The sequence below is a fragment of the Mustela lutreola genome, chromosome 2, assembly GCF_030435805.1.
Source record: "Mustela lutreola isolate mMusLut2 chromosome 2, mMusLut2.pri, whole genome shotgun sequence".
Classification (NCBI taxonomy): Eukaryota; Metazoa; Chordata; class Mammalia; order Carnivora; family Mustelidae; genus Mustela; species Mustela lutreola.
In genome coordinates this window covers 13,919,139-13,946,899 of record NC_081291.1, presented here as the reverse complement: position 1 = coordinate 13,946,899, position 27,761 = coordinate 13,919,139, and the positions used below count along the sequence as shown (strand labels likewise).

Here is a 27,761-nt window from a genome sequence, read left to right as displayed (position 1 = left end):
CTGTGTAGGCGGGTGCTGGCCTTGTCCTGTCCTGGCAGTGACCCAGACTATTATAGACTAGAAGAAAGAGGAGGGTGACTTGCTGGTGGACAGGGTGGCATTTTAAAGGGGGCAGTTCAGGAAGAGCCAAAAGTGGGAGTGGGGGAGTAGGTCAGAACCAGAGGGAGGACAGGGAGGGCTTCTTGGAGAAGGGGCCCTAGCAGGTGGGGCCTGGAAGATGAGAGCTTATTGCACTGTTCTAACAGGGAGAGGCAACCCTCCCCTCCTCCACCATTACCTCCTAAGAGCCCGGATCTTCCCAGAAAAGCCCCCCAGCCTCCCTTGAAGGGAAAGTCCCAGCTGCTCAGCGGGGTGTCTGGGCAGCTAGAGGGCCGGCCCCATCCCGCAGCCTCCCCTGGGGGAGCTTCAATATTACCAGTCTTCTTTCGGTTCCTTTAAAAGACCAAGCCTGGGCCTCGGTGGGTCCCCCGCCAGGTGTGCTCTCCCTCTTCCCCCAACGTGGCTTAATCCTCCGCTTCCTCATGGGGCCTTTTCTCACCCCCAAGCGGCACGTGGGTCCTCCTCTGGCACCGTGCTCCCCCCTCGCCCAATCCTCACCCGACACTGGGTTGTTGTAGCCTCCTGTGTGACTCCCTCGCTTGCCAGTTTGCCCCGTGAGGGCGGCATCCAGCAGGCTGGCTGATGCGTGGCCGGCTGGTGGGCGTCCCAGGGAGAGGACACCGTGGGTGCAGAGGCCCTAAGTGTGCTGTAAATGTCGCTGGAACATGGCAAAATCAGGGGGCAGCTGTGGCTCCTGCTCGGGGTGTCAGGGAGGGGCTGCCCGTGAGCCGGCTGCGCAGAGTGGGTGCCCCGGCCAAGGTCGCACAGCCGGCTCCGGGCGCATGCTCCAGGCAGGGCCCCCAGGTGCTTCGGCTGCTGTGGGGATATTTTTAGTGCGCACTCCGGCTGAGGCTGGGCCAGACAGCTGTCAGGAGGGATTGGGGGAGAGGGAGGAAGTAGAGAGAGAGCGGAAAAAAAAAAAAAGAAAAAAACGAAGAGGAGAAAGCAGGAAAAGAGAGGAGGGAGACCTTAAGGCCAAGGCCTTCCAGCTATAAATGCCCTGGGGCGGGGGGCTGAGCTGGCAAGTCGCAGCCCACAGTTCAAATCGAGCCTACAGCAGTAGTCGAGGGGCAGGAGGCTGGCGCAGTGTTACCGGAATCCAGTCTTTTCCATCTGTGTTCAGCTCCAACGGCAGAGTTGTCCGAACTGAGAGCACAGGGCCCATGACGCTGAAAAAAATTCACTGTGGGGCTCTACAGAAAAAGGTTGCTAAACCCTGACCGAGACAAAACTGTCTTCGCTGGGGGCACTAGTCAGTACTGAGCTGATTTTCACCATTTCTGATTCTTCTCCCTTCCAGGTACAAGGGAGGGAGGAGTGCACCTCTCAGCTGCTCTATCAGGCAGTCACGTGACCTGCTTTGGTCAATGAAATGAGAGAAGGGGGATGTCACCTCCCGGTAGTTAAGCCCTTAGGAACCCCTGCTTGATTCACCCTGTTCCCATCCACCTGACGTTCGTAGGTGGTAGGAGCCCTGAAACGCTGAGCCCAGTGACGGGGTTGAGAAACACAGCAACGTCAGAATCAGAAGGGCAGGGAAAGATCCACCCGGTATTAAGGGCAAAACCCAGACCCACCCCACCCCCGTTTATTAAAATAAAAATACAAAGTGGAGGGGCGCCTGGGTGGCTCAGTGGGTTAAAGCCTCTGCTTTCGGCTCAGGTCATGATCCCAGGGTTCTGGGATCGAGCCCCGCGTCGGGCTCTCTGCTCAGCAGGAAGCCTGTTTCCTCCTCTCTCTCTGCCTGCCTCTCTGCCTACTTGTGATCTCTGTCTGTCAAATAAATAAATAAAATATTTAAAAAAAAAAATACAAAGTGGAGTTCTTTCTAGGAATATAAGGATAAATCAGTGTTAGAAAACCTACTAATAGTGTTTTTTAAAAAAGATAAACTTATCCTCCAGTGGTTCTTAACTTTATTTTGAGGCCCCATTATTAGCTGCAAAGAAGTTTAGACTCTATCTTCCCAGTGAATTAAAAGCTCTAATTTGAGGGGCGCCTGGGTGGCTCAGTTGGTTAAGTGGCTGCTTTGGGCTCACATCATAATCTCAGGGTCCTGGAATTGGGGCTTCCTGCCCAGCAGGGAGTCTGCTTCTCCCTCTGCCCACTGTCCCCCCACCCCCCTGCCGCTTATGCTGTCTCTCTCTAATAAATAAATAAAATCTTTAAAAAAAAAAAAAAAAGCTCTATGGGACGCCTGGGTGGCTCAGTTGGTTAAGCAGCGGCTGCCTTCGGCTCAGGTCATGATCCCAGCGTCCTGGGATCGAGTCCCACATCGGGCTCCTTGCTCGGCAGGGAGCCTGCTTCTCCCTCTGCCTCTCCAGGCCTCTCTGCCTGTGCTCGCTTGCTCTCTCTCTTCCTCTATCCCTGACAAATAAATAAAATCTTAAAAAAAAAAAATAAAAGCTCTAATTTGATAATCCTTATTTCTAAAAATATACAATATAGTTTTGTTAATGTAGATCAGTTTTCTTTCTTATTTGCCAGGTTTTTCTCATCCCTTAAAATTTTCAGCATCTGGGCATCTGAGTGGCTCAGTGGGTTAAGCCGCTGCCTTCGGCTCAGGTCATGATCTCAGGGTCCTGGAATCGAGTCCCACATCAGGCTCTCTGCTCAGCAGGGAGCCTGCTTCCTCCTCTCTCTCTCTGCCTCTCTGCTTACTTGTGATCTCTGTCAAATAAATAAATAAAATCTTTAAAATAAAAAAAAATTTTTTCAGCATCTAAGCATACATGTTTAGATATTTCCTGTAAATAGCTTCAAATTTTGAATTAAAAAAAGGTAACAGTCTATCTTTTGCCCTTTAGCTTGACCATTTACATTTATTGTAATTGCTGGCAAATTGTATGTATTTCCATGATCTTATTTGGGGCTACTGGAACCTCCTTTGCTATGGAAGAATTATTCTGGATTATTTTTCACTCCAATTTTTGCTCCCTAACAGTTTGGAAGTTATAGACTAGTTCTATTCTCTTAGTATTTACCATGGCTATTAATATCTTCTACTCCACTCAACTGAGTACTATGTCCCACTCTCCTCAAACAATACAGGCACAGCTCAGAGATGCTGTGGGCTCAGGTCCAGATACTGACCACAATAAAGCAAATATTCCAATAAAGCCAAACAAATGAATTTGTGGCCTCCCAGTGACTGTAAAAGTTACATTTGCACCATACTGTAGTCCATTAACCGTGCAATAGCGTTACGTCTAGACAACCCACATACCTTAATTAAAAATACTTTATTGCTAACAAATGCTAAACGTCATTTGAGCTTTCAGAGTTGTAACCACGGATCACTAACAAATAGAATAAGAGTTTGAAATATTGCCAAGAATTACCAAAATGTGACAAAGAGACAGAGTGAGCATCGGCTGTTGGAAAAATGGCGCTGGTAGACGTGCTCAACGGAGTTGCCTTTGATTTGTAGAAACGCAGTAAAATGAGGCTGGCCTATACACAGATTTTAAAACCTTACTCAACTATTTTTTGCCCTTGTTGTCTCATGTAATTGAGACTTTAATTCTACACAGTGGACTTTACCGTCCTTGCTAATGAAGGTGATGTTCCTTCAGCTGCTTTGCCCACCTTTCTGCTGTCTTCTGCATGTCAACCCGCCTCCCTGGTTCATTTTCTTTCTGCCTAAACAGCTCCCTTAGCATTTTGTTCAGCGAGGAACTTCACTTCTCTGTCCTCAAATATATTTGAGATATTTCTGTTGCGTAAGCATCTCTGGGCTGCTGTTTTCACTCAGAGCCTCTCCCAGCCTCCCTGGGTCCTGAGTTCTGGCCGTGGGACTGAGAAGGCTCTCCAACATCATTCTCGATTTCCTTGCTGCCTGTGGTTTTCAGTCCTGAATCAGCTGTTATTAAAAAAAACACCTTGCTTATGTGGCTGGCTTTCTGAAATCTGGTAAATTGGTGTCTCTCATCCATTCTGGAAAGTTCTCCACCTTTATCCTCTTCAGAGTTTGCCTCTGCTCGCTCTCCATCTCTTAACCTCCCTTTTCTTCCCGTGTTTGGGAAATTCCCGCACTCCATCTTCTAGCTCACCAGTTTTCTCTTTGGCTAGCTCAAATCCACTGTCGGCCGTGTCCAGTGTTCAAAGTCTCCACCATCTGCTAATTTCCCTTAGTTCTATTTGGCTCTTCTACAAATATCTTGTTCTTTACACTTCAGGATTAAACATACCAGTTCTGGGTCTGATGATGACACTGGAGGTCTCTGCTGCCTTCCTGTCCCCTGGCTCCCACACACAAGGACACACTGTGACTTTGATGCTGGCTCACTCACAGTTCCTGGGATGGTACTGGGGGAGTTCAAGGCTGGGGCTGAGGGCTCATCCAGCAGACCTCCCCGGTCATCACCACCCTGGACAGCTTTAGACCATTTTGTCCACTGGAGGCCTCTGGCCACGCAAGGAACGCTGGGAGTTGCACACTCCAGCAAGGTCACTGCACACCAGGTTAGATTCCGCCCCCCCCCCCCCCTTCCTCCCTACAGCCAGGCTAGAGATAACCAAGTTTCCTTTCCATTCCTGGGAAAATCTTATTTTAATTTTGACTTCACCCTTTGAGGTCTTAACAGAGCCACCATACTGAAGGCCCAAGAAGACAGAAGACCAAACCCGCCTTGTCTAACACAGAAGCTGCTTCCTTCCTGGGGCTCCTGCCTAGGCTGACATTCTGGTCTCTGACAGCTCCTTACCCTCTGGTTGCTCACAGACACAGTAATCAAGACTTAACTCATTTTTATCCAGCAATTTTCATTGACTTTGTGGGAGGATCAGTTTGAGAATCTAGTCTACTATCGGGTCAAAAGCAGAATTTTTTTAAGATTTTTTTTTACGTAATCTCCACACCCAACGTGGAGCTCAAACTCACAACCCCAAGATCAAGAGCCACGCGCTCTACCAACTAAGCCAACCAGGCGCCCCTGAATGTTTCTTACAGCATGTGTTTGGGCCCCCTCCATGGACATTCTAGAACTCCAAAAAGAGTGAGCATGCGAAAACAGCTGGGAATTTAAGAAGGGAAAAAATAAAATTAGGGAGAAAGAACCTGCTGAGTAGCTATTAAGACACACCGGGAAATAGCCGGGAGAGGACCAGAAAAGCCGGTGACGGATTAGAGCAGATGCAGAAACAGACGCCAGCACACTAGGGTCTTAACTCAATAGGGAGGAGGGAGCGTTTCAAATCTGTACCCAGCCTGGGGCCCATCCGCTGGCTCTTTGGGCTGGGGCAACCCCTCCATCTCTCTTCATCCCTAAATAAGGCCTAGATGGATAAAAATAAAAGTTAAAATTATAAGCAGAGAGAAAAAAAACAAACACAGGAGAATTTGTGCCAGCTGCAAGAACAGCCTCTCAAAGCATGAAAAGAAAGACATTTAAAAACGGTGTTTTGAAAACCATAAAAATAAAATGTTTACAGAAAAAGTGCTCATGAAATTGAGAGGTCGATCTGGTAAAAAAACAAAAACAAAAACAAAACACCACTCACCACAAAAAGCTTAACGGTTAAGATGGTAAATGTTAAGATGTTTTTGAATACAACTGAAAATTTTTTAAAGTTTTTTTTTTTTTAAAGATTTTATTTATTTATTTGACAGACAGAGATCACAAGTAGGCATAGAGGCAGACAGAGAGAGAGGAGGAAGCAGGCTCCCTGCTAAGCAGAGAGCCCAATGTGGGGCTCGATCCCAGGGCCCTGGGATCATGACCTGAGCCGAAGGCAGAGGCTTTAACCCACTGAGCCACCGAGGCACCCCTTTTTAAAAGACTTTATTTGTCAGAGAGAGCTCACCGCACAAGGCAGGAGGAAAAGCAGGCTCCCCACTGAGCAGAGAGCCTGATGCAGGGCTTGATCCCAGGACCTTAGAATCATGACCTGAGCTGCAGGCAGACGCTTAACCAACTAAGCCACCTAAGGCACTAAGCCACCTTTTAGTTGTGCCTAAAAAGTATGTTTAGAAAACAGAATTATGATATATAAATGAGAAAAAGATACACATGGAAGAAAACAGTCGAAGCAGCCAATTACAGATAAACACATTTTAGAAAACCTGGGAATAAAACAAATGAAATGAGAAGGGGAGGCAGCACCTGTCACTCAACATTTGGCCGCAGTGAAACTTCTGGCCACGTGGCCTCACATATGCACAGTGACCCACCCTATGACCCGGGGCTGAGAAGTGCCCCCCTTACCTAGTAACAGGAAAAAGCGGGTAAGGGGCCACAGCCTGCATGCCCGGCAGCAGAAGTAGCAGGTCCGACTGTCCCCACACCACGTACCGGCTGGGCGTGGCACCAGTACCCCCTTCCCTGTGAGTGGGTGAGGGGCGGGTACAGCAACAACCAAGCAGGTGCAGGGTCGCAGATCCACGTCCCACGTGCTGAGCAGCTCCCCCAGACCGCTGCTCCCCCTTTCCCGGGGATGTTGCACACTGAGCTGGGCCCTGACATCACCCACGGCACCCTGGTGAGTCCTGACCCCCTCTCTGGGCTCTGGGGTGGGCTCTCCTGATGCCCTCTGCATTTCCCGACGGCCTGGCCCCGTCAAGCCCCAATATCCCACACGAGGACAGCCCAACAGCGGTTCAGCGGCTCCCACAAGGACAGTCAGGTACCCCACACCAACCCACCTGCTGCCACGCTGCCTGCTCTGGAACGAACCGTGTGCCCTCTGGGGCGTCTGGAATGAACCTATTTGCCGGCCACACGGGTAGATCAAGAGCCAGGCAGGCCTCCCTGCACCGAGGCTCCCTTGTTTGACAGGTCTTGGTCTCCCTTTCTTTTTTTATTTTTAAGATTTTTAAAATTTATTTGACAGAAAGAAGCAGGCTCCCAGCTGAGCAAACAGCCCAACACAGGGCTCGATCCCAGGACCCCGGGGTCATGACCTGAGCTGAAGCAGACGCTTAACCCACTGAGCCACCCAGGCGTCCCTCGGTTGGTTTTAAGAACTGGCCTTTGCGACCACTTGTTTTTTTTTCCCTTCTGGCGCTTTAAATTCTCACTCCCGTGGTTTGTGGTTAGCACTAAGCAACGAGCCCTGGGAATCCCAGGCTCCCATCCTGGACCCCAACAGAAGCAGAGCCCAACCAGTGACCACATGGCCCCATGCCTGTTCCCCGCCCCCTCACTGTGTGGTGCGGCAGGGGTGATTACCCTGCGGTCTCCAGGTCCTGTGAGTAAGAAACCTTTATTTTTTTCAGTTTTCTGATGGTTGTTGCTGAAGGGGGAGCAACCACAAGGGCCAGGCCAACCAGATACAAGACACTGGCCGGCTGAGACCTAACCAGTTCAAGCCCCCTCCCCCCAATTCCAATGTTTAAGCCGGACTCCCCATCCTGATGGTGTCTGCGAACATGGGGGTTCCGGGGGAGCATCAGGTAATGGAAGGGGGGGCTCGCAATGGGATTCGTGCTCTCCTAAGAAGGGGGTGTGAGAGAACGCGCCCCCACGCCCCCTCCCTCTCCATGTGAGCACAAGGCCAGGAGGCAGCCATGTGCTAGCCAGGACGCCTCCTCACCAGAGCCCGACCGAGCTGGCACCCCAACTCCCGGCCTCCAGGGCTGTGAGAAATAAGCGAGTCCTCGGTGCAAGACCCACCACAGCCACAAGTGGTGACTCGGGCCACCGCAGCCAGGGAAGGGTGCCCTGTGCTGACCGCCTCCTCCGGGGCCGCCATCACAAAGCACAACAGCAGTTCCTTCTCATGCACTTCTGGAGGCTGAACTCTGAAATCAATGTTCCTTTAGAAAGTTCTGGGGGGGGGGGGACCACCCCTTACCACTTCCAGCTTCTGGAGGCTTCAGTGAGGGCCACAGGATCTGCCTCCATCTCCATGTGGCCTTCTTCTCTCAGTGTCATCTCTTTTGTCTCTTACGAGGACAACTGTCCTTGGATTTAAGGCCCATGCAGATAATCCCAAGATCCTTCACTTAATTCCATCTCTCTAATCAGTCCCACTCACGGACATCAGGTGACAGGACAGAGGCAAGCTTTCTGGGTTGCTGTCTAAGCCAGTGCACCTGACACCTTCTCTAACATTACGTTCTAGGTCTCCCCACACGGGCAGGGGGCGGGCAAGGAAGGGGGTTCTTTCAGGAATTGATGTCTTGTAACCTTTGGGTTTCCGATTCTTAAGACCTGTCGTGTGGGACTCTCTTGCCATGACATTGATCATCTCTAGAAACAGAGAGGAACCTGTTTTCCCAGCTTTAGAGCTTAGAGCCTTGGGTTCAAATCTCACCCGGTCACGGACACACGCGTGTGATGGAGGTCCAGCAGCTACCCAGGGGAACCAGTTTCCCCACTGGGAAAATCAGCCCCTCACGGTCAGCAGCACGCAGCAGCCGCTGGTGGTCCCTGCCCAAGAGGCCCACCCACCCCTGGGCCTGGGTCCTTCCATCCGCAACATGGAGGCCGGAGCGTGCCTCACCTGGGGGCTCCTAGGGCTGCCCCTGAACTGGGAGGCCAGCAGAGTGGCGATGACACCCCCAGACGCCGCCAAGTCTCCTGTCAGCAGAAGGAACAAAGGCTACAGCCGTGTGGGGTACCTGGTTTATTTCTGATGCGGGGGACTCTCGGGCAGTGGTCGACTTCGGGCTGAGGGGCTGGGTGGCGGGCACAGGGCTAGAACTCCACCTTGCAGGCGGGGAAGGCCTCGTCCTGCATGGACACGGTGCTGTTGCTGCCCAGCACGGTGATGCCCAGAGCCTGGTGCCGTGCGTGCGTCTCCTCGTACCACTCGTGCATCGCCACCGAGTCGAAGGTGGGGATCAGGGTCACCTGTGGGTGGGACAGACGGCCCGGCGGTAAGGGGAAGCACCCTCGGTCCTCCTGGCCCGGGCCCCAGCTCCACTCCCCGCACCTCAGGCCCTCCTCCTCTGAGCACGTTTGCTCGGCTTCCCTTCTCCCCTACCCAGATGTCTGAAGCTGGGGGCCAGCCCAGCCCCGAAGTCCCTTCTCTTCTCTGCGGCACCCAGGAGAAGGGAGTCTCTCACGACACAAAACACCAGGCCTCCCTCCAGCCCCTCCCCTGCACCAGCCAGGTTTGCTCCACCGCCCTGCCCTGTGCCTGGGAGCCCCCCTCCAGGCTCCCTGGCTCACAGCCCGCTCACAGGCAGCACAAGGGCTAGGAAGCTCCTGCTTCCACCCAAACTTGTCTCCTGCTCCAAGGCTCTGCCTCAAGGCTTCCTCTGAGGACAACCGCAGCCCAAAGACTCCACGTTCCAATCTGTCAGCCGCAGGGACACCCCGCCTATTCCTCCCCACCCAGCACCCACCCCCAGGCTGCTGCTGACAGACCATGTGGGTGCAACAGGAACAGAGTCCTGGGAGCAGGTGGGACCTCTGGGCCTGCTTTCACTTCCGTGGCCCTGGGGGCACAGCTTAGTCTCTCTGAGCCCCACTCCCTCTGCAGATGGCTGAGGGCCGCACAGACCTCATGAGATGACGTTCAACGGGAAGGTTGCAGGAGGCGTGGACCCTACCTTCTGCCAAGATTGCCTGAGGCCCTGGAGTAGTCACGCACCTGGAGGTCACGGTCCCACTGCTGCTTGCCGGCCAGCAGGGCGTCCAGGACAGCCCGCATGCCCTCTTCCTTACGCTGGTCCTGGCCACTGATGACGTAGCAGAGCGCACGCACCCGCCGGAAGAACTCCTCGTCCAGCAGCCGGGCGCTGCTCCCGCTGGGCAGGTAGGCCAGGTCAAGGTAGACGGGGGAGCCAGGAGGGGCTGCTGACCCACCTGGTCGGCTGCCAGCTGACCCTGTAGTTAAGAAGGACAACGTCAGTCCTGAGCTTCTGGAACCAGGAAGGAGCCGAGCCCCTGCTCCCCCTACACCTCTCCAAGTGGTTCCCTCCTCAGAAGAAGGCCTGTTCTCACTATCTTATAGTTGATAAGCTCTCCCTGGTGTGGACAGTTATTCAGTGGTCATATCCTCAGGGGCTAGTCCCTGGATGCAGATACCCAGGGCCAAAGGTAAGGAAGGTAGAACGGGGCAACCAGGGATGGCTTCCCGGAAGAGGAGGTTTTAGAGCTTTGGCTGCCAAAGCAACTGGTACCTAGAACAATGTGCTGCTTCTACAGCATCCATCTGTTCAAGTACTCAAGTGGCCTTTTCGAGGCTTCCTGGCCAATACGCACTGGGGACACAGCAGTAAGCAAGAGAGACGAAAATCCCTGCCGCCAAGGGCAATGGGAAGACAAGAGTGGGTGTGGGGGGGACAGAACTACAAGAGAAAGAGCCAGGATGTGGCATGGCTCTCAGAGCCTCATCCATGGCCTTGAATCCAGAGTCTCGGTGAAGGGGGATAAGGCCCCCAGTCCTGTGTGTCTCATAAGCAACTGACTGAGGACACACCTGGATGTTAGGCCCAGGAAAGTGGCCAGATGCTTGGCACCCTATGATCATACACATTGCCCAGCTCAGGGTGTGGGTCCAGAGGGCTGCCGAGGCATTTGCAGAATGAATGGCTCCCCCAGCTCTGGGCACGCAGCACCCCTCACTCACTGCTGGGAACAGCGGTGGTGAGGATCTTAAGACTCAGGAAGAGAAGCCCCTATGGCGACGGGAGGCTCACGGGAGAGAGGAGCCATGGAGGTAAAAGACTGAAGGGAAGCCGCAGGGGAGACGGACAGGGGCAGAGCGGGGCCCTCCGCACCGCCTGCTGGCGTCCATGCAGTTCTACCAGGTGCTCGCCTGGTTAAGTCCTCAGCTGCTCTTCTGCCACAGCGCAGAGCTGAGTTGTTGGGACAGAGGCCATCTGGCCTGCAGAGCTGAAAACGTTCATATTCTGGCTCTTCTGAGACACAGTTCACAGACACTAGCACAGAGGGTCCGTCTGTCCAAGGTGGTAGGAGAAGGAGACCCCAAGTGGCCAAATGGCCTGGCAGACTGGGCCCTGGAGGACTCCCAGCCTCCAGGTGCTAGCCTAGCCCCACAGGCCGGGAAGCCACCTGCCACCGTGCTGGGGACCCTTGACCTACCAACTCTCACAAGGGCTCATCAGCTGCCTCCCTTGGAATGTGCCCAACAAGGGTAAGAAGCGGCAGCTCAGGTGGGCACTGAGGCTAGGAGCCAACGAAAGGCCATGGGTCGAGTGAAGCCAGAGTCACGGTCAGGGACACCCAGGCACCTGGAACAGGTGAGCAAGCACTCACGGACACGAGCTCGAGCTACGATCACTGCCAGCCATCATCACTGCTCTCCCATGAGCCCCTGGGTCCTTCTAGGCCTCCACCACCCTCTGCGGTGTCACCAACCACTGCAATGTGGCAGGTACGCGCGGAGACGAGCAGGGGCTACAAAACACATGCGAGCATCCAGGGCTTTTCTTTTTTTTTAAAGACTTCTTTATTTTGGAGCAAGAGCACAAGCATGAGTAGAGGGAGTGGCAGGCAGAGGGCGAAGCAGGCTCCCCACTGAGCAAGGAGCCCGATACGGGACTCGATCCCAGGACCCCAAGATCATGACCTGAGCCGAAGACAGAAGCTTAACTGAGCCACCCAGGCGCCCCCAGGCATCCAGGACCTGGTGTGGCAATGGGAAGCAGAACTAGCTAGTAATTTTTCATATCGATGACACGCTGGAATATTCTGATAGAGCGGTAGGTAGGACAGAGTGAACTCAGCAGGATTCGGGGATGACAGTGCAGCAGCAAACGCGGGAATCTGCCTTCTGACCCAGAGGACAGGACAGTCGCGCCGGCAGCCCCTCCCCAACTTACGCTGCCCGACTTACATGAGCCGGAGAGACCGGAAACACTTTCTCTCCTTTTCTCTCTCCTACCTCCCTTCCTTTCTCGTCTTCCCCCTTCTGGGAGCCAGACATGCAAGGACTAAGTCATTCAAAAGCCACTGTGCTGAATCACTGGTATTATACACCTGAAACTGATGGAACACCGAATGTTAACTAGATTGGCATTAAAATAAAAAACTTAATAAAAAAAACAAAAGCCACTTCGTATATAGGGGATTTAGCATAGTCCTCACACACGCAGGAGAAAGGTACAGGCTCAGAGAGGACTTGAGAAGACTCTCAGACTCCCCCGCAGACTGACCTCCAGCACGGAAGCAGCACCCAGCATTAACCAGAGAAGCCAAGTAAACCTCCCCCTGGGGAAGGGGGAGATTTGGATCTCTGGAGTTAACACACTATTAAATCTGAACGTCCAGTTTCCAGCAACTGCAACAACCACAAGGGATAAAAAGAAACAGGAGAAGTACAGCCTATTCAAAGGGAAAAAAAGGAAAAAAAAAATCAACGGAAACCAGAAAGGCCCGATGGCAGGCTTACTGGACAAGAACTTGAAAGCAACGGTCTTTTTTTTTTTTTTAAAGATTTTATTTATTTATTTGACAGAGATCACAAGTAGGCAGAGAGGCAGGCAAAGAGACAGGAAGGGAAGCAGGCTCCCTGCTGAGCGGAGAGCCCGATGTGGGACTCGATCCCAGGACCCTGAGATCATGACCTGAGCCGAAGGCAGTGGTTTAACACACTGAGCCACCGAGGCGCCCCGAAAGCAACGGTCTTAAAGACGCTCTCAGAAAGAAAGGAAGACACGCAGGACAGTGTTGCACAAACGAAACAAATGTCACCAAGGACACAGAAAACACAGAAAGAAACCGGAGAGAAATCCCGCAGCTGAAAAGTACAATAACTGAAATGAAAATTCACCAGAGGAATTCAATTCATGATTCCAACAGTGATTTTTGATGATAGGATGAGAGCAATTATCAAGTCCGAGGAACGCGGAGAGATGACGGAAGAAAGTGAGCAGCAGCTTCAGGGACTTGCAGGACCCCATTAAAAGGGCCAACACGCACATGGAGTCCCAGGACAGAAAAGGGCAGAATGACTATTTGAAGAAATAACGGCCCCAAACTTTCCTTGATCAAAGGTGTTAATATGAACGTCTAATAAGCTCAACAAATTCCAAGTGGGATGACCTCAAAGAGATCCACAGTGAGACCCACTATAATCTGACTGCTGAAAGACAAAGAGCGAATCCCTTTGAGAGAAAGCAGAGATAAAGGGAAAGTTTATACCTAAAAATGTTTATATTAAAAAAGAAGATCTTTTGGGGCACCTGGGTGACTCCGTGGGTTGAGCCTCTGTCTTCAGCTCAGGTCATGATTCTCAGAGTCCTGGGATCGATCCCCGCACCGGGCTCTCTGCTCAGCGGGGAAATTGCTTCTACCACCCCCTCCCCGGCCTGCCTCTCTGCCCACTTGTGATCTCTCTCTCTCTCTCTCTGTCAAATAAATAAAATCTTAAAAAAAACAAAACAAAACAAACAAACAAAAAAAACTCAACGTGACAACCTTTCATCCCAAGGAACTGGAAAAAGAACAAAAGGAAAGCTAGCCAAAAAAAACAAAACGATAAACAGAAGAGTAGAGATTTTAAAAATTTAGACTAGAGGGACGCCTGGGTGGCTCAGCTGGTTGGACGACTGCCTTCGGCTCAGGTCATGATCCCGGAGTCCCGGGATCAAGTCCCGCATCCGGCTCCCAGCTCCAAGGGGAGTCTGCTTCTCTCTCTGACCTTCTCCTCGCTCATGTTCTCTCTCACTGTGTCTCTCTCAAATAAATAAATAAAATCTTTAAAAAAAAAAAAAAGAAAAAAAATTGAGACTAGAAAAACACAAAAGATAATCAACAAAAGCAAAAGCTGGTTCTTGACAGCCCTTTAGCTAGACTAAGAAAAAAGAACAAAGACTCAGAAGTAAAAGTGGGGACACTACTACCGACTCTACAGACACAAAAAGCATTATGAGAGTGTTGTGAACAGCTGTACAACCAACAAACTGGATGACCTAGAGAAAACTATACAGATTCCTAGAAACACGAAACCTACCAAGACCAAATCACAAAGAAACAGAAAAGCTGAACAGATTCATTGTTAGTAAGGAGACCGAATCAGTAAGTAAAACCCTTCTTGGCTTCACTAAGTTTCCACCAAACATTTAAAGGAGAACTAACATCGATCCTTCTCAAACTTTACTGAAACCACTAAAGAACAGGAACACATCTAATTCATCCACGAGGCCAGTGATACCAAGGTCAAAGACATTATGAAGAGAACTACAGACCAATATCTCTTATTAACCTTGATGCAAAAATCTTTGACAAATATTAGCAAGCCAAATTCAGCAGCATATTAAAAGGATCAGACACTGTGATCACGCAGGATTTATCCCTGGGATGCATGGTTCAACACACCAAAAAGAAAAAAAAAGAAAAGAAAAAGAAAAGTCAATGTAGGCCCATGTTGGGTATAGAGATTACTTGAAAATAAAATCTTTTTTTTTTTTTTTAAGAATTTATTTGTTTGTTTATTTGAGAAAGCGAGAGTGAGAAAGCACAGTTGGGGTGGGAAAGCAGCAGAGGAAGAGGGAGAAGCAGGCTCCTGCTGAGCACAGAGCCTGATGCAGGGCTCAATCCCCGGACCCTGGGATGATGACCTGAGCCAAAGACAGGTGTTTAATTGACTGAGCCACCAGGTGCCCCTTAAAAACAAAATCTTAAAATAAGAGAAAAATCAACACAGTACATCAGATTAACAGAATGAACTATAAAAAAAAAATACACAATAATTTCAATTGTTACAGAAAAGGCATTAGACAAAATTCAACACCCTTTCATGATAAAAACCCTCAACAAATTAGGAGTAGCAAGAAACTGCCTCAACGTAATACAAGCCATACATGAGAAACCCACAGCTCATGTCACACTTGGTTAAAGACTATAAGCTTTTCTCCTAAGAGCAAGGACAAGGCAAGAAATGTTGGCTTTTGCCACTTCTAGTCAACACAGTGCTGGATACCTTAAAGTTATCTCTGTTCACAAAGGATATGCTCTTATGTGTAGAAAACTCAACTGATGCGTGAGCGCACGTGCGCACACAAACACACCCCCCCCATCTACTAGAATAAACAAATCCAGCAAAGTAGCTGGATAACAAAATTAACATACAAATCAGTTATGCTCCTATATGCTAATAGTGAACAACCTAAAAAGGAAATTAACAATTGCATTTACAATAGTATCAAGAAAGAATAAAATACTTAGAAATTAACTTAACCAAGAAAATAAAATATACAAAAACTACAAAACACTTCCGAAAGAAACGAAAAAAGTCATAGAAATTCACAGAAAGACATATCGTATTTGTAGACTGGGAGACTTACTATCCACTGAGCTGCTGGCACTACCTAAAATGACCTATGGATTCAATGCTGTCACGGACCAAGTGCCAGTGATGGCCTTTTAGAGAAAGAGAAAAATTTACCCTAAAACTCCTATGGAATCTTAAGGGATTCCAGAAGGCAAGACAATACTGAAGAATGAAGTTTGGAGGACTCACACTTCCTGATTTGTAAATTCACGGAAAAGGGATACCAATTAAGACAGTGTGGTACTGATGAAAGACAGATACGTAACAGGCCAAGGGAACGGAGAGCCCAGAAATAGAGCCTCACATATATGGTGAAATGATGTTTGACAAGAATGCCAAGACTGGTGCTAGCAAAACTGGATGTCCAGATGGAAGAGAATGAAGTCGAACCCTTATTTAGCACGACAGGCAAAAAATTAACTCAAATCATCAAGGAGCAAAATATAAGAACTAAAACCACAGAACTCTTAGAACAAAGCAAAAGCTTCAAGAGACTAAATTTGGCAATGATTTTTTTGGATAGGACACCAAAAGCACAGAGGAGAAAAAGGAAAAGGCAAACTGGACTTCATGAAAATTATAAACTTCTGTGCAAAGAGCACTGTCAACAAAATAAAAAAGCAACACACAGAATGGAAGAAAATATTTACAAATCATGTATCTGCTAAAGGATTACCTACAGAACATATGCAGAACTCCCGTAACCCAACAATAAGACAACCGGATTCAAAAAGGGCCAAAAGACCTAAACAGACATTTCTCAAAAAGAGATATATAAATGGCATGGCCGACAGTACAGGAAAAAGGTGCTCACTAATTAGGGAAATGCAAATCAAAACCACCGTGAGATACCACCTCACACCCATCACGCCGCCACGATCAGAAAAATACAGAAAGCAGTGTTGGCAAGGATGTGGAGAAACTGGAACTTTTCTGCACCGTTGGTGGGAGTCTAAAACGGTGCAGCTGCTGTGGAAAACAGTATGGCAATTCCTCGGAAAAAAAAAAAAAAATCAAAAATAAAACTGCCGTATGATCCAGCAATCCTTCTTCCGGGAATATACCCAAGAGTTGCAAGCAAGATCTCCAAAAGATATCCGTCCAACCGCATTCACAGCAACGTGATTCCACAGTAGCCAAAAAGCAGAAGCTCAGGTGTCCATCAGCAGGTAAATGAATAAAAAAAATATGGTACATCCACGTTGCAGAATAATATTCAACCTTAAAGAGAAAGGAAATTCTTAACCCCCCCCCAAAAAAAAGAGGGAAGCAAGTTATAACCCAGGCTACAGCACAGATGAACCACGGAGACACTCTACTAAGTGAAGTAAGATAAATACAGTATGATTTTCCTTACACGAGATCCCTAGCGTCGTTGGAGCCATAGAAACAGAAAGTGGAACGCATGAGTGGTGGGTGCGGGGGACTGGGAGAGGAGGAACGGGAGTTAGTATTTAACACTTAAGGCGGACAAAGTTTCAGTTTTGCAAGATAAAAGGAGGCCTGGACAGGGACCCTGGTGATGGTTGCACAACAACGTGAATGTGCTTGACCCTGAACTGTGCGCTTCGGCAAGGTGAGGTCACGTCGCGTACATTTCACAACTAAGGAAAACTGGGAGAAAAGTTACCATGGTGACACAAGACTGCCGGTCTCTCAGAGGTGACTTACAGGGTGGCCCCTGGCTTGAGTCTGGGGAAAATAGATCTCAGAAAGGTCCCCACTGCCTGCACGACAAGGGTGGCCCGCTGTGCCCACAGGTCTTGCAGCACTGCAGCTCCTGAATCCCTGCTTCCCCCTCCCTGAGGAGCCCGGAATTTGGGTGCGTGTCAGGCAGAGGGGGCCAACGTGACCAGCCCCCCGCAGAAACCCTGGGCACTCCGTCTCTAATGAGCCTCCCGGGGAGGCGCCAACTCCCGCGGGCCACACAGCTCGCTGCTCCAGCATTAAGGCACCTGGTGTGACTACTACGCCAGGAGGCAGCTCTAGAAGCCTATGCCTCATTTCCCTCCAGGGAACCCCACACCTTTACCCTCGCTGATTCTGTTCCATTTGCTTTTGCTCTAATACAGTTCAGCCACAAGGAAGCCTGTGTATTGAGTCCTCCCAGCCCAGCATTGAATCTGGTGGTCCAATGGGCTTGGGAATCTCCGTACAAAGGGGTTAAATGTGCTATTAAAATTAATTTCAGCTGTTTCTTCTTACTCACCATGGCCCCAGCAAGTTCACGAGGACAGATCCGCTCACTTCTGTTTGCACCAACGGCACTGCTTAAATGCCTCGGAAGTACACGTGCCTCAGCAGCGAGCCAGAACTTCCGTGTTATATGAGAATCAGAGGCCCAGAGAGGGGGGTAGGTGTGACTGAGGCCACACGGCAAGGAGGGAACAAAGACTTGGGCCACTAACCCACTGTAGGACCCTGAGTCTTGGGTACTTACCAGATGGGCCCCGAGTGGCCGCCTTGGGGACTGACGACTTTCTGGACAGGGGTGCCCGACCTCCCTTGTCACTGGGCTCGCTCCGGGCGCTGAGCGGCCGACTGGCTCGGTCTCCACCAGCCGGTCCCTTAGTCTTGGCAGTGACAGATGGAGTGGCTTTGGAGGCGGCTGTGCTGGGGTTAGTGCGAGTCAGGGACTTCCGGGTACGGTTGAGGCCCTCTGCCGGCCGGGCCTGTTCAGGGGGCAGCATCTCGGGGTCCACCATGCAGATGCTGGGTGGGGTGGGCAGCGGCGGGGGGAACTTGAGGGGCTCGGGCAGCGGGTCACGGCGAGGGACCCCAAAGCCCTCCATGTCCTCATCTGAGTCTGTGGTCCCAGGGGCGGCAGGCAGGGGGTCCGAGTCAGACAAGGTGGGCAGGGACTCGCTGACAGATGTGGGGGGAGTCTCCTCTGCCCCTGGTGCTCCAGCCCGCTCCTGGGACCGAGCACTGCTATCAGAGCTGCCGGGAGAGGCAGGGGCCGGCGCCACAGGCACAGCCTTTCGGTGCTCAAACTCACAGGGTGACACCAGGCACAGGTCCACGTCGTGCGGGGAGGCTGATCGCCGGACCCGGGGGCCTCGCAGTGGGAGGCTCAGCCCAGCCTCGCCTGCACTGGCAGGAGGCGGCGGAGGCAGCACCTGCTCGAAGGAGACAGACAGGGACTCATCTACCTCTGTGGAGTGTGGAGAGCCCACCTCGGCGGGCAGCGAGGGCGTGGTCACTGTGGGTGAGGCGTCCGGCCCTGCCTCCCCACCACGCAGCGGGCTCAGCGACAGCCGCCCGCTGCTCTCGGCTGGGCCCTGCTGGGCTCCAGTAGGCGAGGGTGTACGTGGCCGGGGGGTGCTGGCATCCAGGAGAAGCTCCAGCGTCTTCTCCTCCAAGGCGCTGCCGTCCTCCCCAGGTGGGCTCAACCCCAGCTCCAGCTCCAGGCTGCTCTCCTGGCTGGGTGTGGCCACCAGCTGGGGCGCTGGGGAACTGCAGGGCTCTGTCGGGGGGCTGGCCTCTCCACACCGGAAGCTGGGGGGGCTGCGGGGCCCATTCGCCGCTGGTGGGACACCTGGGCGAGGGACATTGGGTGCTCGGCGGGGTCGGGGAGCTGCTGGGGCCCCTGCCTTCTTCACGCTGGCTGAAGCAGAGGCCACCCGGCGGACTTCCCGGGGCTGGGTCCGAGGGGCACTTGGCTTGGGGTCCTTCTTCACCTCTCGGGAGACCCTGACTTCTTTCTCTGCCCTGCGGGGGGCCTCAACCCGAGGCGGGTCCTTCCGGGCCACCCCAGGGCGCTCCTGGGCTGGCCTGCTGGGTGCTGTTGTCCGGCCTTCTCTTCTCGAGCTGTCCCGGGAGCCCACGCTTTCCTTGCTCTCGGCTCGTCGAGGTCCCAGCAAGTCCTGGGGGGTCACCACGGGCTCCCGCAGGAATCCCAAGTGCTGCAGGCGGACCAGGCCATCCAGGAGGCGGGCGGGTGGGGTGCAGCCAGGGAAGAGCACACGCACCACCTTCTCCGTGGGGCCAGCAGGGTGCCACACCAGCAGGGCGCACACGGAGGCCAGTGTGCGCTCGGCGCCAGCCGCGGGCGGGTGTAGCACATACATGTCCAGTCGTCCCACGCCCATCTTCTGAAAGAGCACGGTGGGCTCGGCCGGGAGTGGACCGCGGTTCAGAGTCAGGGGTGTGATGCCCAGCCGGGCCAAGAGGCTGAAGGCCAGCTCCGCCTCGTCCTCACCACTCACCAGCCGCGAGGCGGCAACACGGGCATTGAGGAACACGACCCCTAGGTTGGGGGAGATGAGCCTGCGAAGCCGGTCGTCCCCCGAGCCCCCATCGGCCGCCGCCTCCTCACGCTCTGCCAGCTTGCGCCGCAGCAGACTGTTGAGGCCTGGGAGGCTGTCAGCGCCCGCGTGGGTCACCAGCACCGCGTCCACCCGGTCCAGGTGCCGTACCAGCTTCCAAAAGCTTGACTTGGGGTTGGAGCCCCCATTGACCAACACAGTAAAGCCGTTGACGGCGAAGAAGGCGGCGTCACCGAGGCCACCTGGGAAGATGTAGCAGCAGGGCCGGGCGAGCCTGAGGAAGCCCACGGATGCAGGCGGCTCGAGCAGGTCAAAGGGAGACGGCGGCTCCAGGGACTCAGCCACATACTCCAGGAATTCACGCAGGCCCTCAGATGCCGGCAGCTGCACAGGCGGGTTCCATCGCAGCTGGAGCGCGCTGTGGAGGCCGAGCACTTCAGGTGACAGCTGGGCCCAGTCGCCGAAGGTCGGGCAGGTGATGGTGAGCTTGGGCAGGTCTGCAGGTGGGGGTGTAGATGCCAGGAGATCCCGGATCTGCGAAAGCGGGTAACAGTTAGAAGCAGCCCCTGGGAAAACTAGGCCAGGACACTCCCATCCTGCATCCTGGGCCTGGGAGAATCCCTTGCCCAACCCGGTCACCCTTGGGACAAAACCCAGCCCTTCCCATGGTCGACAGAAATGTATGGTCTTGCCTTACCACCAGCTTCCCTCTCCCACCCTTTCTCTTACTCTCCCTACCCCAGGGCCTTTGTACTTCTTGTTCTTTTCCTACAGCACAGCTTCCTCCAGGGAGACCTTCTGGGCCCTCTACCTCCATTATCTGCTTCTGATCTCACCCACCGTTACATCACTCTCATAATGTGAAAAGGTGGTTTACCAGATAGTTTTGCTCATTTGTCCCATCCAGACTAAGGACCCTAGAAAGGACCCTACCCTCCTGGGACCTAGCACCTCGGGTGCCACTTGAAGTCTCTGGGAGGTCTGCTGATCTACAGGCCTAGCCTCAAATCACACACTGTAGTGGGTGGCGGGAACAGGTCACTAAGGCCACAGAGCCCGATGGGGACGAGCCAGGGGAAGCAGGATAAGAAGAGGTGGCTTACCTCTTTGTCCCCTAGGACCTGGAGGAAGTGGCGGAGCGAGAATCCCCCTGTTTGGAGCAGCAGTTCCCCTGTCTCTTCCAAGCAAGGCCCAGCCAGCACCAGCAGCTTGTGAGGGGCAGGGTCAAGCAGAAGATTCCGGAGCTGAGGAAGGGGAGATGGTTAAAGCCCCTACTCTGTGCAGTGACAAAGCCTGCACACCCCACCCCACCCAACCGAATGACCTCCAGCCCCAAATCTACATATAACCACCCTACCCCTGTCCCCGTCCTGGTACTCAACAGGAAGCTGGAGCCCTGCACTCCACCCCAAACTCCTGTTGCTCAACCTAAAGCCAGGTTCCAGTGCCTCCTCTTCCTAGAAGCCCACCTTTCTGGACTCCCTCCAGCCCACTTCTCTCTCTGGCCCAGCCCCAGTGCCAACGGAAGGAGGATTTCTGTGTCTGACTCTATCTCCTTCAGAGCTCCTCAAGGGAACAAAATGGAGTGTTTTTGATCAGAAGAAGGAACCTGTACAAGGGTCTCTAGAGGAGTGTCCTGGGGCTCTATCTTGCTCATCTTTCCCATGGATAACGGGGAAAAAGACACAGACGTCCATAAGCTGGAAGTACTAAGAAGTCAATTCAGACAACTCCGGGGGCCCAGCCAGGAGGGAGGCACGAAACGCAAGCACCAGTCAAGTCCTACCTTCCTGCCCCCAGATGCTCCCTGCTCATTCCTTCCTCCCAAACTCCAGTCTTTCCTGACTTCACCCACTCCCACCATCACCCCTAAGGAAGGAATAAACTACAGCCAAGGCCTTCCGGGGATGCTTCCTGGAGGAGGGGGCGATGCTAGTGGGTGTCAAGAGGATTTCAAACAGCACAAAGCCAGGGCCGCAGGAAGGCAGGACTTGGGATGGCTCCAGTCCCAGCAGATTCCCAGACTGTTCCCTACCTCGTCACACAGAGACTTGTCTGATGGGTTCAGGAGGACCAGGGTCTCCAGGGTGTCTCCGCGGTGGTGCAGGCTCCGCTGGCCTGTGGGAGAATTGGGCGCAGTGAGTTTGGGGCTGGGCAGTGTGTGTGGGGCCAGACTGTCCTGGGGTCAAACCCTGCCTCCCTGTGTGACTCCAGGCAGCCACAAGCCCCTCCAGGACTCTGCTTCCCAGGAATCCTAGCCAGCGGGTCATCTGAGGATCAACAGGCACATGGTCAAGCTGCAGGTCAGGATGAGGTAAGAACAGGAAACCTGCCTTGGCAGGCCTCACACTGGAAACAACAGTACAACAGGCCTCCACTGCTCGCTGGCCCCAATTCAAAGCAATCAGCCCTATGGGGGATAGGGCTGTCACCCCCATTTTATAGACAAGAAGCCTGAGCCCAGCGAGGGCCAAGGAGGTACACCAGGAAGAGGGCAGACATGGGCAAAGACTCTGAGGCAGGACTGTCTGAAGATGAGGAAGTGGCAGGTGAGGCCAGAGTGAGGGGAGCATAAGGGAGCGTGGGGGAGCATGGGGGCAGGGAGGCCTCCTGGGCCATGAAGAGGGGAGTAGAGGTGATTCTGGAATATGAACCCTGGTCGGCCCCCCAGATCCCAGATGTTTCAAAAATGGAGCACCAGGCCTGAGGCTGGGGACCTTGTGGCACTGGTCAATCTTTTATCAGTTTATCACAGGCTTATCGTCATGTACGGATATTGCCCCATTCCAGTGGGGAAACCAAGGCATAGAGAGAGGAAGTAGCTGCCGTAGTCACATAGAGCAGACGAGATTTCCAGCCCCCGCCCCCCTCAGTCCTGCGAGGGGTCAGGAAGCCACCAGGAACGGCCAGGACAATGAGGCGAAGAACACTTCCTTCCCCTCCTGCAGCAGCCTGGGGCTGACTCAATGGGCTGGCTGAGGCAAGAGGGGCCGTGGGTGACACCTGGAACCCGGCCATCAGCTGCTCCATGCAATGGGTCACCCGGGCTCTGTGGGGCTAGTCCGGGCATCTGACCCTTTCCTTGATCTTGCTCCTTTCCCAGCTTCCCATCTACTGCACACCTACTGTGCACTCAGCCCTGTATGGGGGACACGGCCATGAGCCAGGCACAGTCCCTGCCACAGGGGGGCCACATTCCACCTTCCAAGCCTATTTTGCAGCCCCTCGCTTCCCAAGTATCTTCCCACTTTGCCTGGGCCCTTCCCTCCCCTTGACACATCAGTCCCAGATGCCTCTGATCCAAAGAACCCACTCTTGGAAGTCACCCTGTCCCCCACCCCTCAACTGCCTCATCTGCAAAATGGGAACAAAATACAAGCTCCTGCCTAGTGTACAGTTGGAGTAAGCTGGCTGGAGCTGGGTCAGGGCCCACCCTGCTCTGCATGCTATAGATCGCAGCTGTATTATTACTGCTGTTTAGAGCTATACCTGACCACCCTCCCCCCCGCCATGCCTGGCACATAGCTGGCACTCAGAGAACACGTGACTAGCTCATGAGTGGAAGGGGAGCATTTCAGGCATGCAGGATCTCCAGTCTCACCTTTCACAATGCTGGAGAAGGTGGCAGAGTGCCGGGACACAAAAACCTTGAGCTGCTCATCAAGGCTGCAAATGCCAGGGTCAATGTCCCAGGACCGGATGCCTGTTGCGGGGGAGAGGGGGTAGGAGAAGTGAGGTAGGACTCAGCTGGGCTCCCCGGCTCTGAGAACAGTTTAATAACCAGTATCTGGGAAGTGGGAGCAATCCCAGCCCCTCCCCTCCACTTGCCCCCCAATGCAAGAGCCTGGAGACTCAGAACCACTCAAAGTGCCCTTAGATTTTCTGCATCGTTTCAAGGAACCCAAAGCATAACTCAGCATTTCAAAGAGAAGAATCAACAACAAGAATGCTCCCACCTCTAAACAGTCACTTGGTCCCCTCCATCATTGCCCTCACCCCCACCACTGGTCTCACAGCTTCTACAACTGGCCAGACACACTCCCCAGACACACTCCCACTGCTTGGCCTTTGCACCAGCTGCTCCCACTCTCAGGAGGCCCTTCCCTCTGCTTCCACCCTTCAGGTCCTCAGCCGTTTGCACTGTTCTAAACACTCCTGACAGCAGGTGAGCTTAAAACTTGTTCCATCTCCTCGCCCACTTTGGGTCCATCCCCCTACCAGACTGTTGGCCCCGTGAGAGCAGAGCTGAACCTGCCTGTGGTCCCCCACACTATCCCAGCACATGAGTGTGGGGGGGGGGACAGGAGGACCCAGGCACAGACGACGACATTCCCAAGCATGAGGACCGAAGTGTGTGCTAACCTCCCATTTTACAGGAGCCAGACCGCAGGCCCTGTCCATCTGGGTTGGGGGGAATGAATGCCCTCCAAACACGGTGTGGGGTGTACCACGCCCGCCGGTTCCACCGTGCCAAGTGGCTGCAGGTGAACTTTGCAGGTGCACCTATGACTCACCTCCCCAGATGCCAAATCCCCTGGGCAGGCCGCGCCCGCCCACACCCCAATTAGCAAGCTCCTTGTGGAGCAACAGAAAGTGGGCCCCGGGGCTTCAGGCCCAGCCTCCGCACCCTTGTTCCTCCTTCCAGAACGTCCAGGATGCTAAGACCGGGGACTTCGAGGTGACCCCACCCTCCCTTCGGCCTGCCAGTCTGGCGGGAAGCAGAGTCGTGGTCCGCTGTTGCCCAATCACGCGGGTCCCAAAGCCCAGGTCCCGCGCGTCCCGACCCTGGGCTGCACCCCGGTCGGGGCGGGGCAGCCCAGCCCAACCCAGACCCGGGCACCGCCTTCTCCGTGGGCACCGAAGGCCTCAGCCCGCGCCATACGCCTAACGGTGAGGAGGACCGAGCTTCCCGGCCCCAGGATCCCGCCGCCCCCCAATCCAATCCTCTCCCCACCCCCAACCCGGCCGCCCCACCCCCCGGCCCTCGGGCCGAGACGAGCGACCGCGCCCGCCTCCCGCACCCCGCGCCCCCAGGCCGGCCCGACCTCGTTCGAGCTCCTCCAGAACATAGGCAAGCAGCCCCGAGCACCCGCACTCGCCGCCCACCACGAGCAGCAGCGAGCTCGGCGCTTGAGCCGCCCCGGGACCCACCACCGCAGCCGCCATCTTCGCGCCGCACTGACGCTCCGAGCGCCCACCCCGCTGGCCCCGCCCCTTAAAGGGGCCAAACCGGAAGAACTGAAGACCCCGCCCGGAAGCCTCCTCGCCCCTCATCTGCCACGGTCGACCCCTTCAGGTTTCCGGAGCTGGGGACCGAGCACTGAAGTGGTTGTCTGACTCTTGGAGAGCCACCCTGGCCACCCCCTCCCAAGTGATCATTCCTTCGTCCGTCTGTCCATCCATCCATCCATCCATTCATTCAACAAGCTTTGACTGCATGCCTACCACGTGCTCTGCAAGAACTTACCACATCACAGTGGGCCCAGTCAGAACCAGGTCCCATACATGCTTATAGGTCTCTGGGTCAGGGCTTGAACAGAGAAAGAAAGTTATCTTATAGCTAGGGCTTTAAGGGATGTGTAGGAGTTTGCCAGGTATGAGTGGTGGGGCAAGAGCATATGAAGCAGAAATTAGAGCATGTGTAGAATTTTAGAGGTAGGAAAGTACGTTTGTGTTTGCAGCATACTCCCGAGCCCACTGGGTCCTGAAGCAGGGTAACATGCTTGCACCTATGTGCCAGACATTTTACTCCGTTAGTTCATCAAATAAATCTATGAGGTAGGTAATTTATTATGGTCACATCAGAGAGGAAACTGAGGCTTGGAGAAATGAGGTCATCAGCCTCTTAAGTGATAGAACAGAATTGAACCCAAGTGAGTCTGATTCTAGGTCCAGCCTGTGGCAGGCACTGACTGCCAGTCTCACGTGGGTACCCCTCCTTCCCCAAACAATCTCATTCAACCCTTTTCTTTTTTAAACAATTTTATTTATTTATTTGAGAAAGAGAAAGAGTGTGTGCACAGGCAGGGGGAGGAAGAGTGAGAGGGAGAAGCATACTCCCCACTGAGCAGACACCACCCCCCTAAGCAGGGCTTGATCTGAACCCAGGATCATGACCTGAGCTGAAGGCACATGCTTAATGAACTGAGCCAAACAGGCATCATCCCTCATTCAACCCTTTAAACTATGGTGGCCACTACTTTAAAAATTACATTGCATCAAACTTTTTGACGGTTGCCTGTGCCCAGGAAGGGCTGGGTTGTCTCTCTTGGGAGTGAGGTCTCCATCTCTGGAGGCATACAAGACAAATGAAAAGTCCTGGGAAACAGGATTGGCCTCCTGCTATCCTTCATTATCTAGGGTTGTTCAGCCCAACTTCCTCCCTGGTCAGTTGCTGGCCACGTGCTATCTAACGTCCTAGTACTCCACTTCCTCTCTCTCTTTTTAGCCCTGGCATTCTTCCTCTATCCCGGTCCTTCCTTCTTAGCTCCCTCCCCTGTGTCCTGGCTGCATGTGATTTCTTGCATTATTGTTATGAGCAATAATAGGAATGGGAGTGTCAGTGTCAGGCTCTATCTCACCTATTAGGCTGGGAGCTCAGTTGGAGGCGGGGCCAGGCAGCAGCTTCTCTGGAGCCCTGACCTTCTGTAACACATGGCTGAGTATCCTGGAAATGCATGGTGAAGGCTTGTGAAATGAGGGTGAAAAGCCCGTTCATCCATCATTCATTTATTCATTGATTCTTTCATGTGTATTTATTGGTTGAGTTTGGACTTGAATCCAAGACCTTCTGACCAAAATCTGTGCTCTTCCTTCCCACCCAAGGGTGTGAGTTATGATTGTGGCTATTAAATCTAGTTTGTCTTAAAGGGCCCTGAAGTGTGAGCATGTTCTCCACCAGGCTGTCTGATTTGGGAGGAAAGGTCATCCCCAAGGACTCTGGGGGCTGATGTTCTCAGTGTTCTGGAGTCCTGAGGTTTTTCTGTCCCAGAGTGTCACCCAGGTGGATGACCCCCAAATGGGAAATGTGAGGAGCATCTCCCCAGCTATGAAGCATCTGGGGCATCATTTCTGAGATCCCGGGCACCAGACTTAGGTCACTGTCCTTCTGCCTTTGTCTACCCCCAGCTCCATGCCTCTTTCAAGGTCATCCATCCCTAGAGGGATCAGATGACAGCATTTGTGGGGGGAAATGGAAACCTTAGCCCTCAAGACTGGTGGACACCCTTGTTTTCCTACCCTGGCAATTCTTTTCTTTTCTTTTCTTTTTTTAACGTTTTTCTTGAGGTTTAACTTAAGGCATGGGCAAGTTCACAAATGTCTAACATGGAAATCGACAAGGATGATGACCCTTTGATCAGGATCTAGGACATGCCCAGCTCCTGGCAGTTGCTTGGACTTCCCACCTGACGCTCCCCTCCCTCAAGGCAACCACTGCCCCGACCTCTATCATTATAGGTGAGTTTTACCTGGTTCTGAACTTCGCATAAATGGGATCACAGAGGGTGTCCACCCTTGGATCCTGCTTCTCTTATGGCGAGGAGCAGGTGTTACTCCTTTTCACGGCAAGGTAGTAGTCTCTGGTTCCATTTTTTTATGTTGCAGTAAAATACATATGACTTATTTTAACCACTTTAAAGTATGTCATTCAGTGACACATAGTACCTCCAGTTCACAATGTCTTGGCACCTTCACTGACACTAGCTCTGCAACTCTTGCATTCCCATTAGCCATCACTCCCCGTCCCCTCCCCAAAGCCCCTGGCAACCAGTATTCTACTTTCTATCGCTATAAATACATCCTTGACATTTCATACACTATCTGGCCATTTCTATCAGGCTTCCATCATTCAGCATATTGTTTTCAAGGTGCATGCATATTGTATCCACGTACGACTCCTTTATTCCTGACATTCCTGGTTTATCCATTCCACCATTGGTGGACTTTTGGGTGATTTGTACCTTTTTGCTATTGTGACTAATGCTGCTGGGAACATTCGTGCACAAGTTTTTGCTGAATACCAGCTCTCCATTCCCTTGCGTGTATGCCTAGGAGTGGAATCTCTGAGTCACATGGTAATTCTATGTTTAGTTTTTTGAAGAGCTGCCAGACCCATTTTCCACGGCGGCTGCACCATTTCACATTCCCGTCAGCAACGTATGAGGATTCCAATGCCTCCATGTCCTTGAAAAGACCTGGATTTTA

At 52.9% G+C, this 27,761-nt stretch overlaps 1 protein-coding gene across 1 annotated transcript; it reads right to left on the bottom strand.

Annotated features, from left to right (window-relative positions):
* Nucleotides 1–8,652: 8,652 nt before the first annotated feature.
* On the bottom strand, nucleotides 8,653–24,758 carry MAP1S (microtubule associated protein 1S). Its single transcript, XM_059160462.1, has 7 exons — nucleotides 24,602–24,758; nucleotides 23,158–23,259; nucleotides 21,592–21,674; nucleotides 20,660–20,800; nucleotides 17,729–20,090; nucleotides 9,640–9,875; nucleotides 8,653–8,894 (listed from the first exon to the last, which is right to left on the bottom strand). Exons 1-7 carry the CDS (start codon nucleotides 24,720–24,722, stop codon nucleotides 8,739–8,741), a joined length of 3,201 nt encoding a protein of 1,066 aa, XP_059016445.1. The 5' UTR covers nucleotides 24,723–24,758; the 3' UTR covers nucleotides 8,653–8,738.
* Nucleotides 24,759–27,761: the final 3,003 nt, after the last annotated feature.

What these genes read in the sequence shown, in the direction of transcription:
- MAP1S (XM_059160462.1), bottom strand. Translation starts at nt 24,722, where the DNA reads ATGGCGGCTGCGGTGGTGGGTCCCGGGGCGGCTCAAGCGCCGAGCTCG. An exon ending in TCTGGAGGAGCTCGAACGAG is followed by an intron (nt 23,260 to 24,601) that starts GTCGGGCCGGCC and finishes CCCCCGCAACAG; the next exon opens with GCATCCGGTCCTGGGACATT. An exon ending in GGCCACTCGGGGCCCATCTG is followed by an intron (nt 9,876 to 17,728) that starts GTAAGTACCCAA and finishes TCTTAACTACAG; the next exon opens with GGTCAGCTGGCAGCCGACCA.